Source organism: Anomaloglossus baeobatrachus, chromosome 2, assembly GCF_048569485.1.
Source record: "Anomaloglossus baeobatrachus isolate aAnoBae1 chromosome 2, aAnoBae1.hap1, whole genome shotgun sequence".
NCBI lineage: Eukaryota > Metazoa > Chordata > Amphibia > Anura > Aromobatidae > Anomaloglossus > Anomaloglossus baeobatrachus.
Window position 1 is genome coordinate 88,545,837 of NC_134354.1, and position 19,775 is coordinate 88,565,611.

The 19,775-nt window shown below is 44.4% G+C and overlaps 2 protein-coding genes across 5 annotated transcripts in view; one reads left to right on the plus strand and one right to left on the minus strand.

Moving 5' to 3' along the window:
- CMSS1 (cms1 ribosomal small subunit homolog) overlaps positions 1 to 19,775 on the minus strand; it is a 410,349-nt gene that overhangs the window by 326,774 nt on the left and 63,800 nt on the right. The gene's annotated exons all lie outside the window — the stretch shown is intronic.
- FILIP1L (filamin A interacting protein 1 like) overlaps positions 1 to 19,775 on the plus strand; it is a 342,688-nt gene that overhangs the window by 271,290 nt on the left and 51,623 nt on the right. The window contains exon 1 of one of the 4 annotated variants that reach the window (XM_075335147.1): positions 18,638 to 19,155. The exons of 2 other annotated variants lie outside the window; for them this stretch is intronic. In XM_075335147.1, the coding sequence (XP_075191262.1) occupies positions 18,983 to 19,155 (173 nt within the window). In that variant the 5' untranslated portion in view covers positions 18,638 to 18,982. Of the gene's footprint in view, positions 1 to 18,637; positions 19,156 to 19,775 lie in introns of those variants that run through there. One more of the 4 variants, XM_075335145.1, reaches the window with a different exon arrangement.

The window sequence follows — 19,775 nt, forward strand, 5'->3', positions numbered from 1 at the left end:
ATACGATTACGACGCTTTTGCGCTCGTTAATCGTATCATCCAGCCTTTACACACTGCGATGTCGCATGCGATGCCGGAAGTGCGTCATTTTCAATTTGACCCCACCGACATCGCACCTGCGATGTCGCAGTGTGCAAAGTGCCCCTAAGTGTGACGGCCAATCGGAAAGGAGCTGCTCCTGAGTGAGGGAGCGGCTTCCAGAGCAGTGAGAGGGGGCATTGCTAGAATGCAGGCCGAAGCCGGGGGCTAAATTAATGATGCTCCCCGGGATCACGGCCTGCACTGCCCCACCGGCGCCGGTCCAGGCGGCGGTTTGGATGCAGGGGACAGATGACTCGTCGTCTCCCTACCTGCTCCTGGCTCCGTCTGAAGACGCGTCGGTGATTGATGCGGGGATGTCAGGGACGCATCTTCGGCTCAAGGCTGAAGCAGGTCCTCGGCTCTGCTCAGCCCTCTGGAGCTACCTTGGTGTGAGGTGCTTCCAGGGAGCCTGGAGGGGTACGCAGACCCGACCACTTGGGCGCGAGGGAAGACTGACGGCTTGTGCACGCCAGGTTTCCTCTGCCCGTACACAGGTGGAACGGGGTGGCAGGGCACCCTGGTATTGTCCCTATCAAAAATAGAATGAATAAGAAAAATAAAACAAAATAAAAAGTAAAAATAAAAACAAAATAAGCTGGCCTGAGGCACCTCTGGTGGAGCTCAGTCCAGACATGTCAGCCTCCCTGCTGACACTATAAAAAACTGAGCTAGTTTCCTGCCTAGCTAGGGTATATGCTGTGGGAGGAGGAGCTAACACTTTTGCAAATCTAGTGTCACGCCTCCCCTGGAGACACCATAATACCCACTGTGTCCCCAATGAAAAGGCAAGAAAGGAAGAACTTTAATCCTCCTGGCAGCGTTCAAGTTTCAGTCATAGAGGTGACGCCTGCATTAGAGGAAGCGGTCAGTCAGTGTTGGTGGGTATAGTTACAGCCGGCACTTTCCATACACAGAGCGGTGACTGAACCCGCGCTAGCGCCACCTCAACAACTTAAACACAAATGCTGAAACCCAAAGTTCTTCTCCTCCCCCAGATCTGCAGGTTAATAGCATTTTCATGTGATAGGTTCCTTTTAATATCAATGTGATTGGAGATATGCAAAACATGATAACAGGAAAGATAGGTGTGGTTATTACAGCAGACACCTCCCAGATGAATCTTGATGAGCAGATAGCATAAAGATTGTTTAGATTATTATTAGAAGCAATATTATATTACCATTACATTGATTTAATCACCAAAACTGAATTGATAGGATCCTTTTAAGATGACCATACAGAAAATAAAGTCTAATTTTATGGGCAGCACGGAGGCTCAGTGGTTGCAGCGCTGGGGTCCGGGGTTCAAATCCAACCAAGGAGAATATCTGCAAGGAGGTATGTGTTCCCTCCGGATTCTCCAGTTTCCTCCCACACTCCAAAAACATACTGATAGCGACCTTAGATTGTGAGCCCCAATGGGGACAGTGAAGATCACTAGTGATTGATAAACACTAACATATTTGAATTCTCCTCGATTTGAGCTGGTCAGACACTCTGACAAGCTCGGCACGAGTAACGAACATTATGGAAAGTCAATTATTGGCCTGTTCGGTGCTCTGCCCACATACAGCCAGCCATAAACAGAGCATTTCCGGAGGGTGGTATTTTTTACTGGTCACTCTACGTCCAAGAACCTTGTTTTATCCTCCGAGAAAGCCATTCAGAGACTGTAACTGGCTCTCCTTGGGGGTCCTACACACATCGTGCAGTAAAGCCAGCCTGTGCCTTCATGGACAAAATATCCGAGCGCCCGCAATACTTGATGAGCTCTGCGAGTACCCAAGCACCCCGATGCTCGGTCGAGTAACGAGCAGTGCCGAGCACGCTCACTCATCACTAATGATCACATCTGTAAAGTGCTGTGGAATTAATAATGCTGTATAAGTGAGTAAAATAAATTAAATCCATCAAATTATCCATCAATCTGTGAGGGATTTTGATGACTGTCCACCCTGGAATCAGGAGGGCGGGGGGGGGGGGGGGGGAGGATCAGGCATTTTGGAATTCAACATGCACAATGCTAATTCCTGCCAGTCATATCTGAGCATTGGTCTACTTTTTCCTCTCCATTGAAAGAAAATCCCTTTGGTAAAGTGATGCAGTATAGCTGTAGTGGCTACTACTGTGTATGTACTATGTTTTCTCGCAGCCCTGTCCCATGCACTGCCTCCTCTTGCGTAAGCTAAGTATTACACTGCAAAGTAATTTTTTTTTTTTCATGGGGGGGAAATTAAATTTCTAAAATATAAAGATATGGATTTAGCAAAATATAGTTACATGAAAATAACATGAGTACATGAATCAATGCCAGCTATATCTATCAATCTATCTATATAGCTTCCCATCACCCAACGACTCCAGTTCAAAACACTGTCCATGACATACAAAGCCATCCACAACCTGTCTCCTCCTTACATCTGTGACCTAGTCTCCTGGTACTTACCTGCACGTAACCTTCGATCCTCACGAGATCTCCTTCTCTACTCCCCTCTCATCTCCTCTTCCCACCATCGCATCCAAGATTTCTCCCGTGCCTCCCCCATACTCTGGAATGCTCTGCCACAACATATCAGACTCTCGCCTACCTTGGCAAGCTTCAAAAGGCACCTGAAGACCCATCTCTTCCGACAAGCCTACAACCTGCCGTAACCCTCAGTCTGATACCGCGCCATACGACCAGCCCTACCCTCACCTACTGTATCCTCACCACTTCTCTGTAGCCTGGGAGCCCTCGCGGACAGGGACCTGTATCCTCCTGTACCAGTCTGTGCCTTGTATTGTTTATGATTATTGTACTTGTCCCTATTATGTATACCCCTTTCACATGTAAAGCGCCATGGAATAAATGGCGCTATAATAATAAATAATAATATATACTGTATAATATATATATATATATATATATATATATATATATACACACACACACATTATATATATATATATATATATATATATATATATATATATATATATATATATATATATATATATATATTAGGAATTTCCAGCTAGTTTCTAAAGTCGTACTCTGCCTGGAGTTGCAATTTATAGAATTTCAGCATTGGGTCTCATGAACTTTAGGCGATTTCCCTTTGCTTTGGGGACAGGTGGGTGCTTTAGTGCAAGACTCCTCAAAAATTCAAGGCGAATACAGTTATAAAGCAAAGCAAGCACAAAACAAGCAATAAATAACAATAACAATATAATGTTTTTCTAAATACTAAAAATGATCGTAACACTAAACCAAATGGCTACTACCGTAGTTCCTAAAGTTTAGTGTATGAAGTAAAGCGAGGAGATAGTCTGCTGCAGTGGAAAGAAAGTCAGAGGCTTTACAAAAGCCAGAACAGGCATACGTCACCCCGATTTGTAATGGAAACAAAAAAAGGACCAAAATAAATTCTCGGTTTAACATTATAAATCTGGTTTTCAACCCAGAGTGAAAATTCTGTAGATTAATGAAAACGGCAATTATAGGATTATGGTTCTCTGTGGGCATGAGGCATGCTCTGTGCTCAGAGCGCAGGATCTGTGTGTCACGCCATAATACTCCCGCTTCATGGGTGCATCTAATCCGACGAGCAGGTACTTCCATCTGGAGCATATTATTTACTAGGAAACATGAGAGATTTGTTTGGAAAAGTTAAAAAAAAGGAAAAAATGTAGGAATGTAGAACATGATATCTCCTCCTGTAATGTCAGCAATGCATCATGCATCTGATTCGGTCCTGATCATAGAGCGCTGGGGTCTGATCACCTTGGGAATACGTAAGGTGCGGGATCAGAACATGTTAAATACCAAAAATCATCTTAGTTTTAGTCTATAGAAAAATCTAGAATACTGCAGAATAAAAAGAAGTAGGTGTGACACTTGTACCCTGGTCATGCAAGCATCGGAGATTTATTGATATGTATAACAAGATACTAATATAATAAATGTCAAACGCCCTTTAAAGATTTAAAAAATAATTTTAAAAAATCTCTGTGCCTTACTTTCAGGTGATTTTTGCCCATACGGCCCAACACTATCCAACCCAAAATTCAGGTCTGCACTAGTATTTGCTACAACAGCATTTATTAGCCCAGCAATGACACGGTCATGGTCGTCTTTGTGTTTTTTAGAGACTAGTGACAACTTTAGGACTAGAGCCTCTCATCTCCATCTGAGACGCTACATTTAAATGTTGTTTTGTTTCTCTCTAATGCGGGCGTCACACGATACGATCTATAGTGCGATCGCACGAGCGATCTTGTCATTTGTGCATCACGGGCAATTAGTTGCCCGTGGCGCACAAAGTCGTTAAACCGTCGTCACACGTACTTACCTGCTGAGTGACTTCACTGTGGGCGGCGAAAATCCACTTCCTGAAGGGGGTGGGACGTTCGGCGTCACAGCGACGTCACACAGCGGCCGGCCAATAGAAGCAGAGGGGCGGAGATGAGCGGGATGTAAACATCCCGCCCACCTCCTTCCTTCCGCATAGCCGGCGGGAGCCGCGGGACGCAGGTAAGCTGTGTTCATCGTTCCCGGAGTATCACACAGAGCAACGTGTGCTACCCCGGGTACGATGAACAACTGGCACAAAAAAAAAAAAAATAAACGATTTTTTAAAAATGAGTGACGTGTCAACGAGACACGATTTGCGAACGTTCTGCGTCGCTCGTAGGTGTCACACGGGACGATGTCGTAAACGATGACGGATGTGCGTTACGAAAACCGTGATCCCGGCGACATATCGCACGATATATTGTCTCGTGTGACGCCCGCATAAGGCCTTGTGCGCACTAGACAAAATTTCAAACTGATTACCCGTGGATTTGCTGCATGTTTCACTGCAGAAAATGTTCATAACGGGGGAAAAAAAATGCTGTGCGCTCTAGGAGGAGTTTGACAGCTGCATGTTTTGCTGCGGGATTCCCGCAGCAAAAACAATTGAATGTCACTTCTTTTCCGCAGGTAGCTGCGGGACTGGCTACCAGAGGAATCTCCAGTTAAGCCAGGTCTGTATTCAGTTACCTGCACTGAACTCCAGAGCGGTCACTTGAGCCTAGACTAAACTGCGAAAATAAAAATATTACAAAGTAGTTTCATCATAGCACCACATTTAGTTAAAGGGACGGTGTAATCAAAAAATGACTTAATGTTTAAATCACGTTGTTAGGTTAAATCCATTTTTTATTTATCATATCACTATCTACACGATTCACAAAAATGTAGGGATATTTGGTTTTCTGCTGAAATTTATGGAAAAAGTAAGAAGTTCACACTACAGTGATATTTTATCATGAAAGGAGGGCATTTAAGTAGAAGCGGGATTTTCTCATCTCAAACAATTTATTGAAACAAAAGCCAAAAACAGTGGTGAGTATACCCCACAAAAATGTCTCAATTTGTCGTGTGGCCTTCAGCATCAATTACAGCTTACAATGATGTGTCCTGCTGTCCAGAAGTGGAGTTATTGTCTGTGGAGGCATGGCATCCCACTCTTCTTGAAGGGCAGCCCTCAGATCATTGAGGCTATGGGGTACAGAGTTACGAGCCTCTACACGCCTACTCAGCTGATCCCAAGTGTCACGTCAGACCATTCAAAACAGTTTACATCAGCGTGGTCTGCGTGCTAGATGACCTGTAAGGTGCCTGACCACACCACCAGGCACAGACATCATCTACGATGTATGAGGGACCAGTGGGCCTCAATGCTGTTCACTGATGAGAGTCGATTCACACTGAGTAGAAATGATGGCCGCCAACAATGTTGGAGATCAAGGAGAGAGCAATACATCAGCCATTGTTGTCACCAGACGAGCCTTTGCTGGTGGTGGTGTTACAGTGGGGACGGTGCGTCTAGTCAATACAGAATGACCCTATACTTTTTGACTGGTATAGTGACATTCCCTACTACTGGAATAACATCATTAATCCAATCATTGATGGCGGTACAGGCAAAACAACCTTTGTCAAAGGTCACTTGACTGGTGAATTTCAGAAGAAATATGTAGCTACACTTGGTGTTGAAGTCCAGCCACTGGTGTTCCATACCAACAGAGGTCCTATTAAATTCAATGTATGGGATACTGCTGGTCAGGAGAAGTTTGGTGGTCTTCGTGATGGTTATTACATTCAGGCTCAATGTGCCATTATCATATTTGATGTTACATCAAGAGTCACATACAAGAATGTACCCAACTGGCATAGAGATTTTTTTATGAGTATGTGAAAATATCCCCATAGTCTTGTGTGGCAACAAAGTGGATATCAAGGACAGAAAAGTTAAAGCAAAGTCCATTGCGTTTCATAACGAGTACTGTCTAATACTCACGTATTTATTCCAAATAGCGTGTGCAATGCAAGTCAATAGTGAAAAACTCGCAAAGTAACGAGTAACCTGAATGTAGTTCTATTCGTACGAGTAGCGAATTGTGCTGAATTCGGGTTACTTGTTACATTGCAAGTTTTTCCCCATTGACTTGCATTGCACACAGTATTCAGAATGAATGCGCGAGTATTGGATAGTGAGTATGAATCGCTAGGTACTCGCTCAGCTCTAGCCGCCATGCTTTATAGAGGACCGCCTCGAAGTTTAAAGTACAATAAACAAAAAAAAAAAAAAAATTCCAAAACATAGTTAGCCAACACCCCACGTTACAATGGCCGTGACTGATGGGACGGCTATAAATGTGCTTTTCCTCTCTTTAATTAGAAAATGTTGAAGTTTCCCGTTCACCCAAATCTCTATACACTTCAGGGTTTTTTTTCACTGGAACAACAAAGCAAACCTATTATTAGTTGTCAGGGAGACGCAGCTTTGTTTAGTAGTGTAGGAGGCATTGTGGCTATGTTTGCCTTGTCTTTTCTGCACTTGTGGCCATATTTTTACTGTTATTTCGAGGAATGACGAACATTACGCACCAGACTATAATCTCATAAAGCTTTCCCTCCAATAAAAAAAAAATCCAGTTTAACTGCTAAACTAAGTAAAGCCCTGATCTGTTCCATATCCCGTCCTTCAGATGCAGCCGAACATAAAGCTTTGGAAATAAAATACCAAGATTACAAAAGGCATCAGACTGATCATGTACTACTTAATACAAAGCGCAAATAAACAGGAGCCATGTATTACGGAGACTGGCTGTGCTCCATAATGGCCACGTCTAAAGCTTGTCATGTAGCTTAGTAAATACTTGTGTTTCTCAAGAAATTAGAATTTTGTTGTGTTGAGTCATTCAGGAGCCATTTTTCCACTAGACAACATAACGCTCATTACTGCTCGTGTTAGGCCGGTGCCACACGGGGCACTAGTGCGATGCTCGCAGGACACTCGGCTCACGCTGGCAATCCAGCAGAGCCGAGTGTCATGCGAGTGCACCGCATTACGCGAGTGCAGTGCGATTTTTCTCTCGCCCCATTCACTTGAATGGGTGCGAGAGAAAAGAGTCTCGCATTACACCCGCAGCATGCTGCGATTGTTTTCTCGGTCCGATTAGGGCTGAGAAAATAATCGCTCATGTGTGCTGACACACAGGCTAATATTGGTCCGAGTGGCACTCCACTCGCAGCGATTTTCTCGCCGTGTGGCTTAGGCCTTACTGTGAGCAACCAGTGTGCACAAAAGTGTTACCATGACCTGCAGCATCTCCAGACTTGTCTCCCATATGGTACGTCACAGATTGGCAAATGCAAAAGAAGCTGCCAGCAGCCAATCTTGATGATTTGACCAAGTGTATTCAGCATGGCAGTAGATTCCTCAAAACAATAAACAGGAGCCATGTATTACGGAGGACGGCTGTCCTCCATAATGGCCACGTCCATAGCTTGTGATGTATTTTAGTACATACTTGCATTTCTCAAGAAATTAGAATTCTGTTGTGTGGAGTCATTCAGGAGCCACTTTGCAACTAGACAACATCAGGCTACGCATTACTCGTGTTACTGTGAGCAGTCAGTGTGGCATAAAAGTGCTATCAAGATCCGGAAGGGTCTCCAGACTTGTCTCCCATCTGGGACATCACTGATTGGCAAATGCAAAGGGAGCTGCCAGCAGCGGATCTTGATGATTTGTCCAAGTGTATTCAGCATGGCAGATCATTCCTCAAACCAATAAAACAGGAGTCATGTATTACGGAGACTGGCTGTGCTCCATAATGGCCATGTCTAAAGCTTGTCAAGTAGTTTAGTAAATACTTGTATTTCTCAAGAAATTAGAATTTTGTTGTGTTGAGTCATTCAGGAGACATTTTTCAACTAGACAACACTAGGCTACACATTGCTTGTGTTACTGTGAGCAGCCAGCATGGCATAAAAGCACTACCAGGACCTGCAGCCTCTCCAGACTTGTCTCCCATCTGGGACATCACTGATTGGCAAATGCAAAGGGAGCTGCCAGCAGCGGATCTTGATGATTTGTGCCAAGTGTATTCAGCATGGCAGAACATTCCTCGAATTTTTAATAACCTCACTGATTACATGCCAAGTGGTGTAAGTGTGGGGATTTTTGCACTTGGTTCTGAATAAATTTAAAATGTTTTGAAAATTGTTGCTTACATTTTATCATAATTTGCATCTATCCATCCTGTGATTTCCATAATTCCACAACTTTTCCTTGCAATTCCAATGTTGAGGAGTTATATTTGGAATAGTTGGTCTTCAACAAGCAACCTTTAAAACACTACACTGGTGTTTTTTGCTTTTTTAATTTTTCTGCCGGAGTGGTGTCACTAATGCATGTCCCCTACCCCTACTAGTAAAATACTTACCAGCCTCAGACTCCTTCTGTTCTCGGCATCGCTCCAGTCGTCTTCTGCTGCTTGTGAACTGTCAGATTGCTGGACAAGACGGAAGTCATTTCTCCATGTAAGTCTATGAGAACCAGAACAAGGCCCTCATAGACCTACATTAAGAGCATGCGACCGTTACCGCTGACTTCTGGCCAGTCAGGTGCTGCGATTACAAGATGGCGGAGCAGGACTGATGAGACATCAGGGAAAGCGATGGTAAGTATATTACTAGGGGCAGGGAACATGTATTATAAGTGTTACCACTCCAGGGGGGGGGGAATAAAGAAATTAAAAAAACAATTGGTGCATTAAAACCTGGCATTACCTGAATATTATCAAGTCTTTAAAAGCTCCTAAAAATGGAGAATATCAAAAAGTGATGACAACATTTTTAAAGGGAAGATTTTATCAGAAAATATCCTATTGTTTAAATTAAGTTTTTGCATTTTTTTTTACATATCACAAACCATATTATTAATAATAATAATAATAATAATAATAATAATAATAATAATAATAATAATAATAAAAAAGAAAAAATTACTTGCAATTTCCATACCGGCCACTGGGTTTTCTTTTTTCTTTTTTTTTTCTTGTTATTTGAGGAAATAAAATGCACATTAGCCACAGTGGTATTGAAACATCTAATAAGCATGTGCAAAGATCATTGGGCCTGGAGGGAGTGTATTTTTTTTTTTTTAAATGATACTTGTAGCACTAAAACCTGACTTTTACAATAGGTTATTTTATTTATTTTAGCTTCCCTTTAAGTGATTTTTTTTATCTCTTGGTGACCAGCAATTTTCAGTGCATGCCTGGTTTTATGGATGCTAAAGTTAAAACATTCTCTCTACAAAACAGAGTCTATAGTAACCGTCAGCAATAGCAGATATGAAATATTGTGAAGTGTTTGTTTCCCATCCACCGTCGTCAGAGAAACATTTAATAAAATCGGAGAATGTAAATGGTAGAAGATTAGATTAGCTACTGGGGAAGTGGGAACACGAGTCTGATGTCACCGGGGCCGTTCACTGATAAGCAACGCCGTGTACATTTCCCTGCGAACTGGTAGAACTTGTTCTGATGTAATTCAGCAAGTAATTCCAATGTAACCCAAGGGATTAAAGGCAGGGATAGAGATATTTTCAAAGGATACAGACTTTTACTCACTTAAAAGGAATCTGTCACCAGGTTTTTGCTCCCCCAGCTGAAAGCAGCATAATGTAGGGACAGAGGCCCGGATTCCAACGATGTGTCACTTACTGAGCTGTTTACTGTCATTTTGATAAATGCAATGTTTTCTCTGCTGCAGATCTAGCAGTTATACAGAGCTCATGAATATGCTGGACTACCTGCAGCATGCCAAGTAGTCCTCTAATGATAATCTCCTACTAATTAAACAGTGATTTTATCAAAACTACACTAAGCAGCTCAGTAAGTGACACATCACTGGAATCAGGATCTCTGCCCCTACGTTATACTGCTCTCCAGGCAACAACCTGGTGACAGGTTCCCTTTAATTGCCTTTTTACTTTTTTTTTTTTTGTGACAACATCAAAGTTTGATTTGTGGTCATAAATAATTTAGAATGAGCTGAAATGACGACAGATCTCTAAACTAAATTGTGCAGAGATTCCTGTGGTGTCCATTGTGCTGACTTCACCCTTTGTATTGTAATTAGTACCCACGCCACAGATTAATATCCTGCAGATGTCAAATTCACAGCGCTGGTCAATTTATTCTGTGGGTTTTCTCCGCTGCGGGTGGATGAGATTTCATAAAATCTTATCCACAGCCCTCGTTACTGTAGAAGTCCGCGGATTGGCAGTCCGGATAGTCTGGACGTCAAATTCCCTGAAACATGTTGTGTGAACAAAGCCTTACAGTGGTATTCCTGAACTTACAGGAAAGCATCACACCTAATTAGACTTCCCATCCTAAAACACAGGTAAACTAAAGCTGACCAGCACAAAAAGTCATTCCACCCATGGAACGAGTGTTTCGATCATTCGTCAGATGATTGTCCTCACCTTTAGACTCCTACACTATATGATTTTCCTATGAATTGCTTATTTCTGACAATCTTGCAGTGTGAACGGACCTTTATATTGGTATACATTGGCACTGCAATGACTACACTATAAATAAATAGCCGCATTGCACATGTTGATACCTGGCGTCTTATGGCATATTTCCACATGTAAGGGGTGCTTCACACACAGCGAGCTCGCTGCCGAGATCGCTGCTGAGTCACGGTTTTTGTGACGCAGCAGTGACCTCATTAGCGATCTCGCTGTGTGTGACACTGAGCAGCGATCTGGCCCCTGCTGCGAGATCGCTGCACGTTACACACAGCCCTGGTTCGTTTTCTTCAAAGCCGCTCTCCTGCTGTGACACACAGATCGCTGTGTGTGACAGCAAGAGAGCGACAAATGAAGCGAGCAGAGAGCAGGAGCCGGCGTCTGACAGCTGAGGTAAGCTGTATCCAAGATAAACATCGGGTAACCAAGGTGGTTACCCGATATTTACCTTAGTTACCAGCCTCTGCAGCTCTCACGCTGCCTGTGCTGCCGGCTCCGGCTCTCTGCACATGTAGCTGCTGTACACATCGGGTTAATTAACCCGATGTGTACAGCAGCTAGGAGAGCAAGGAGCCAGCGCTAAGCAGTGTGCGCGGCTCCCTGCTCTCTGCACATGTAGCTGCATTACACATCGGGTTAATTAACCCGATGTGTACTGTAGCTAGGAGAGCAAGGAGCCAGCGCTCAGTGTGCGCGGCTCCCTGCTCCCTGCTCACACAGCTAAGCGGTGTGCACTGGTAACTAATGTAAACATCGGGTAACCATACCCGATGTTTACCTTAGTTACCAGTCTCCGCAGCTTCCAGACGGCGGCTCCGTGCAAGCGCAGCGTCGCTTGCACGTCGCTGCTGGCTGGGGGCTGTTCACTGGTCGCTGGTGAGATCTGCCTGTTTGACAGCTCACCAGCGACCATGTAGCGATGCAGCAGCGATCCTGACCAGGTCAGATCGCTGGTCGGATCGCTGCTGCATCGCTAAGTGTGAAGGTACCCTAAGTTCTGACCTTTGCCTCACAGCTCCACTGTCCTTCAGAGCAGAACCAATATCTCAGTATGTAGATATAACAGCTGAATACCACATGTTAAATATTAACTATTAACAATGTATTAGGCTGTTTTCCATTTTACATAACACATTATTGAAAAAATACAGACTAGCAATGTTTTTCTCAAAATGTGTATGTAGATATATAGACATTATAGAATATGCAAAGGTTTGAGAATTTTTGCACCCATATATAGTTTTCCATTGACTTTTATTGAGATCCCTTAATCTCATGACCAAGGCAGGAATTGCTCTGTCCAGGCACCAACTACTAGAGATGGATCTACGGAGACTTGCTCTGCCCAGGCGCCAACCACTAGAGATGGATCTACGGAGACTTGCTCTGTCCAGGCGCCAACCACTAGAGATGGATCTACGGAGACTTGCTCTGTCCAGGCGCCAACCACTAGAGATGGATCTACGGAGACTTGCTCTGTCCAGGCGCCAACCACTAGAGCTGAATCTACGGAGACTTGCTCTGTCCAGGTGCCAACCACTAGAGATGGATCTACGGAGACTTGCTCTGTCCAGGTGCCAACCACTAGAGATGGATCTACGGAGACTTGCTCTGTCCAGGCGCCAACCACTAGAGATGGATCTACGGAGACTTGCTCTGTCCAGGCGCCAACCACTAGAGCTGGATCTACGGAGACTTGTTCTGTCCAGGTGCCAACCACTAGAGATGGATCTACGGAGACTTGCTCTGTCCAGGTGCCAACCACTAGAGATGGATCTACGGAGACTTGCTCTGTCCAGGCGCCAACCACTAGAGATGGATCTACGGAGACTTGCTCTGTCCAGGCGCCAACCACTAGAGCTGGATCTACGGAGACTTGCTCTGTCCAGGTGCCAACCACTAGAGATGGATCTACGGAGACTTGCTCTGTCCAGGCGCCAACCACTAGAGATGGATCCACTAGAGATGGATCTACGGAGACTTGCTCTGTCCAGGCGCCAACCACTAGAGCTGGATCTACAGAGACTTGCTCTGTCCAGGTGCCAACCACTGGACATGGATGTACGGAGACTTGCTCTGTCCAGGCGCCAACCACTAGAGATGGATCTACAGAGATTTTCTCAGTCCAGGTGCCAACCACTAGAGATGGATCTACGGAGATTTTCTCTGTCTAGGCGCCAACCACTGGAGATGGATCTATGGAGATTTTCTCTGTTCAGGCGCCAACCACTGGAGATTGATCTATGGAGACACTGAAATCTGCTGAGCTACGTCGTTTTCTTAACTCCATTGAAATGAATTGGTGCTATGGAGAGCGCAGAACATGGTACCTGGACAGAGGTATTCCCATAGATTTATTCCCAGCCATGAAAAGTTGAAATGGCAATAACCCTTCATGTTTTATTCTGAGTTCTGGAATTTTGATGGTAAGAATACAGAGCTCACGAGCAAAATATGCATACTTTATGGAGCATCTGTGTTACAATGTTAAAATTATAACCCATGTTATCTTTATAAAGAATGGCGTTAGAAGTGATCAATTCTATGAGGCATACAAGCTGGAACGTGTGTGTGACAGGTGCACCATACCTGCCGATTAACCACATGTCCCGGCAGGTAGCAGTACACGTGACATCACCTGCCACGATCACTTGTCAATGCAGATGTGAGTGAAGAAGGACTAAAACTTTAAAGGGTTATTAGAATAGTAAGTTACCTATGGATATGGGATAATCTACTAATCCCGAGAACTGGGAATTGGAAAACAGGAACATGGGACCTGGGCTGTGAAAGACGGGAACTGGGCTGTGAAAGACGGGAACCGGGCTGTGAAAGACGGGAACCGGGCTGTGACAGACGGGAACCGGGCTGTGAAAGACGGGAACCGGACTCCGAAAGACGGGAACCGGACTCCGAAAGACGGGAACCGGACTCCGAAAGACGGGAACTGAGCTCTAAAAGACTAAAACTGGTTTTCTTACTTTGCACTCCTCCATATTATACGCCAGTGTGAGGCCTTTGGGTGTAAATAATTCCAAAGGCGTTCCTCATTTCACAACGAGTCTTTGGGTTAGATACTGTAGACGTGTTCAAGTTCTGATTACTCATCTTCATTGTTGCTCATATAAGATTACACGGCACACCGTCCAGCATGTCCCCATGGCACCATACTACAGACTTAGAAGCCATCCTTACAGGGCACCATATGGTGTCGTATAAAGAGACGAGAAAAATCATATGATGTCAGTTCACCTCCCGAATTCAAGTCCTGGTTCCAGATCTGCAGCGCGGAGGCCTTGGCATGACAGGAATTGCATAGAACAAAGATTTGAGCGCTGGAAGAAACTGGCCAGATAGACGTATATCAGAAAACTTCAAATTTATTTACTCCATTAAAAGTGCCAGGTGGTCAGACAAAGAAATTAACACATAAGGGGAGGGAACAATCCAACGCGTTTCGGCCTTAATCATGGTTCTAATAAATAAAAATAATAAACATCACAAGTCAGCAAACTACACGGACATATTTGTTGTTCCTGTAATCATAACGACCCGCACAACACAGCGATCAGACTATTTATGGTGAATGGTAAATGGCGTAAAAAATGCTGTGATTGGTTATCATTTTTCTCCATTAAAAGTGTAAAAATTTAATAAATGTTGAGGTCGTGTTCACACATAAATACATAATAAATGGTAAATATTTTCAACTGCTTTCAGCACCACACAACGTAATATCAATCTACTCTGATTATTACATGTTTGCTGCGGTTTGTATTAATGCCCTGTTTGATGTGTTCATGGCGCAGATTTGAAGCAACATTTTTCATGTTTTTGTTTTGTTTTTTTTTTTTACTAAATAGAAGCTTTGATTCTACATTTAATAAAGCAACAGCGTTTTTTTGTTTGTTTTTTTACATGCATTTTTTTTTCAGGCTACACATAGAAGCCTATAGAACAAAAAAAATGAAAAAAAACAAACAAACCAAAAAACAAAACGTGTAAAGCTCAGCAACATCTTTAAACATACAGAGGGTGGAGAATTCCTGAAATCTCATTTACTTTGTTTAAACATTTAGGCCGTGTTCACATGAAGTGTAAGTGCGTTTTTTGCTCTTGCTTTTTCTTTACCCAGGAATTCTGCTGTGTTTAACTATCCAAGCAAAGTGGAAGTGATTTCCTGAAAACTTATTGTGCGTCTAAGGCTAGGTTCACATTTCCATCAATTTGTATCAGTCACAATCCGCGGCTCTGGTTTCCATAGACTTGTATGAGCGGTGGATTGCGACTGATGCCCTTGCATTGCATCCTCCGCCCGACTGATCAGTCGTGGAACGACTCACCGTCGGGCGGCAGGAACGCAGCATGTAGCGTTTTTTGAGCAGCGGAATCCTTTTGATTCTGCTGTGCATGCTCTCTTGTCGGCCGAACGATCAGCTGATCGCCCCGCAGCCGCCTTCTGTGAGCGATCAGCTGATCACCCGGCGGCCGGCTAATGAGAGCAATCAGCTGATCACCCGACGGCTGGCTAATGAGAGCGATCAGCTGATCACCCGGCAGCCGGCTAATGAGAGCGATCAGCAGATCACCCGGCGGCCGGCTAATGAGAGCGATCAGCTGATCGCGCTCATTAGCCGGCCGCCGGGAGATCATCTGTTCGCTCTCAAAAGCCAGCGGCTGGCTAATGAGAGCAATCAGCTGATCGTTCTCTCTGTCTCTTGTTTTATAATGGAATCCGCTTCCTCTTCCAACACTTGTCATCCATTGTACAACACATCAGTCACAAGCGTTAAGCAACGTTAAGCATGTGACTGATGCAAAACAACGGAAATGTGAACCTAGCCTAAAGGCCGCTTTACACGCTGCAACATCGCTCAAGCGATCTCGTTGGGGTCACGGAATTTGTGACGCACATCCGGTCGTTTTAGTGATGTCGTTGCGTGTGACACCTATGAGCGATTTTGAATCATCGCAAAAACGGTCAAAACATGCCCCCCTATTCTCGAATATCGCTGCTGCTCGGTGTACGAAGCAGTTTGTCGCTCCTGCGGCAGCACACATCGCTATGTGTGACACCGTAGGAACGAGGAAACTCACCTTACCTGCGGCCGCCCGCAATGAGGAAGGAGGTGGGTGGGAAATTAAGTCCCGCTCATCTCCGCCCCTCCGCTTCTATTGCGCGGCGGTTCGGTGACGCTGCTGTGATGCTGAACGAACCGCCCCCTTAGAAAGGAGGCGGTTCGCCGGTCTCAGCGACGTCGCTAGGCAGGTAAGTAGTGTGATGGGTCAGCGCGATGTTGTGTGCCACGGGCAGCAATTTGCCCGTGACGCACAACCGATGGAGGGTACGCACGCTAGCGATATCGGTCACGATATCGCAGCGTGTATAGCGGCCTTAAGGCTTTGTGCACACGCTGCATTTTTTATGCGCGTTTTGATGCCCAAATCTGCATCTCTTTCCTTCTCCCAGCAAAGCCAATGAGAATTCTGCAGTGTTATGTGCACGTTGCTTATTTTTTCCTTGCAGTTTTGGGTGCAGAAAAAAGAAACAACATGTCAATTCTGGGCTTTTTTTTCCCCTGTGTTTCGTATCCCTTCCAGTCATTTCACAGACAAAAATAATGCATGGCACAAGAATGCACCCAAAAAACACAGTAAAAACGCACTAATAAAAAGCAGGGTTTTTTTGGTGTGTTTTTCTGCTACAAGGTGCAGGTTTTGGTGCAGAAAATTTGACACATACCCTAAAGATGCTGCTGAACTGTGTGGTTTTGTTACTCTTTTTCCCCCTCCATAGGTTTCTGTAGGGAGCCTGAAAAATAAAGACTGTAGTTGCTTTTTTAAGTGAAAGATCAAAGCTTTACGGCAAAACCACATTAAAAACGCTGCTTCAAATCTGCATCAAAAAAAGTATCAAATTAAGGTGAAGAGGCAGCAAAAATGCAATAACCAGAGAGGATTGCTGCTGCATAGTTTGGTGTGGAAACCTGCAGAAAACAAAAAAACACAGCATTTATACAACGTGTGAACGGACACAAAAAAACCCCACCCCAAAATGTCATATAATAAAGCATACGTTAAAAAGAGAAAAGTTCTGGCAGTTACGACTATGAAAGAATGAACAAAAAATAAATTCCCAGGCCCCAAATAGAGATGATTTGGACTCTCAGATGACGTCGCACCAATCACGGATAATCAAAAGCCACGCCGGTGACGCCAAAATATAAAAGAGATTCGTGGCCAGGGACCAGTGACATGCGGTGTTCAGGTCCAGACTCATTAGGTGTCATGGCGGCATCAGGCTCTGTTCACACTGCAGAGCCTGACATCTGCAATTAGTTGTTCAGCCAGAGCTGGGTGTCGGCTGTTTCATGTGCTCTGTTCCTCAGTCCTGCAGGGGATTAAATCCTGCTGACCTGGGGAACTCTGCTAGGAGCTCAGGTTGCTAATTAACAATCTCAGCCGTCTCCTTCCTATAAAAGATTCTGGACCTTGCTATTCAGTGCCGATAAAAGTTACAGCAATTCTGGTCTTAGTGCTGATCCGGTTTATGGTGATCTGTGTTGCGATTTTGAGTGATGTGGACGTTCCCCTGTTGTTCGGTTATTTCTTTCCCTTTTCTTTATTCCGCTGTACACATATTGTCTCTCCTTTGTGTTTGAGTGCAGTGTGTACGAGTCAGTGTCGTTTCTGTGGCATTTTGTTATTGTGTTGTCCGGCCCACCCCAAGGGTGGGGCAGTAAGATCAGGGCTCGGATAGGACTCAGGTTCAAACTGGGAGCTCGGACCTGGCTACCATCAAGCCTACCTCCAAGATAAAGCACAGTGCAGGGTCTTGAGTCTGAGGGTCAGCCTAGGGGTCCCTGTTCTGTCATTACATATCCCGTGACACCCGTGAATCAATCCGCTCACCTCTATTCCTAATTGTTCTGGATACGGAGGACAGTCCCGGATTTGGGTCTACGCCCAGCAGTCTTGGGTTTCTGCTTAATGTCCCTCACTGACCGCCCCTCTGACAACTCTTAACGCCAAGGCAGAAAGAAATGGAAAATGAGTGCGGTCAAAATTTGACACAGTGCGCTAACCTCACCCTCTTTCTGCTCTGTAAAGGTTGGAAGGTTTGATATCTAATATTCTCATAGTATATGCTAATATGCCACATATGTGCAAGATAGGTCAATCCCTTTAATTTTGTAGGAAAACAGCGATTTCACTTGCAAAAACGCACAAAAGTGATTGTTAAAGGAACAGATAAAGCTTCGCTGGTTCAGTGCCGCTGCGATTCTCATAAATCACATGAGCGCAGCCGCATTTGATTGTGCATGAAAACTATAATTAATCATACTATAAACTGTAATAACCCTCCCCGGTGATTCCAAATTTCACTTTTTTTATGTTACAATCTTCCTAAAAAAAATTTTTGCCAAAAGTGTCAAATGAAGCAGAATATCCTTTCAACATTCTGCATGAAATCGACGAAGAAACAAGAAAGCTGAAATGTTTAACAAAAGAGCAGCGGACTTCATCTGGCCTTCCCATCATCGCTCGAAGAATTGTTGTGTAGTTACATCATCAGGAAATAAAATACTATCCCCCCGAGAGCCCCCTCCACAGAAACACAAAGTCACAGCTTAAATCCACATCCTCTACAGACGAGCTGCCCAAAACCTTTCCTATATGAGAAATTTAAAAAAGAAAGTTGTCGGTCGGTAGCGAAGGCAGAAAACGATTGCGCGGACCTGGTTAGGACTTCTCGGAGATTAGTAATATAGGACTGGGTCGGCTAATAACTTCCAATGACTTTATTATCAGCAAGTAGACGGGAGTTTCTGGAAGTCAAACCTTCCGCACATTCTTGTTCAGCCCTGATCGGCGGAGACAAATGAAATAGTTCACACAGGATTGAACTTCAGCTGGAGCCAGAACACATTAATAAACTTTCTAAAGTTCTGGCGAGCATTAGGGTGCACTAGCCAGACAGCGGCGGCGGTGGTGGTGGTGGTGTGCCTGTACAACACAGCTCCTTATAGGGCCGGCCCATGACGTCATGCCCTATAGGCTTGGGACAAGCTGAGAGTCTATCTTTCATTGTTTGCCTTTTCCATTGGAATGCTCACATCTCATGCCTGGGAGAAAACTGCCTCTCCGAGACGTCCGTCCCTTTATGGGACCGCAGCAGCCGTGGCCATACTCTACAGCGCTACAGCCCCAGGTAAGAGCAGCCTGGACAGCTCACGCTCCTGCTCCCCAGCTTCCATTTCCCTGCACAGAACACTTCTGCCTCCAATAAAATAAGCCTGCATGAACTGTAAAAAAAAAGGTTTATGTAGCAGAGCTGAGTTTGTCACTTGGCACACACAGTTCAGTACATTTTCTGTAACTTGCAAGCAGCAACAGGACAACTTTAGCTCTGCTACACCTGTAGGCAGCACCAGTTTCTATAGCACTTTTACTAACAAATTTAACACCCGGAGAGGGACACGTGTGCTTCTGAAGAAGAGCAGTCCGAGAACGTTGTTACTTTTCTTATATTCTACCTATGTTGAGTACAGATGTAGCAGAGCTGACTTTGCTTTTTTACTGCATCCTACCTATGCTGAGTACAGATGTAGCAGAGGTGACTTTGCTTTTTTATTGCATTCTGCCTATGTTGAGTACAGATATAGCAGAGGTGACTTTGCTTTTTTATTGCATTCTGCCTACGCTGAGTACAGATGTAGCAGAGGTACTTTGCTTTTTTTATTGCATTCTGCCTATGTTGAGTACAGATGTAGCAGAGCTGACTTTGCTTTTTTATTGCATTCTGACTTCTGACAATGCTGAGTACAGATG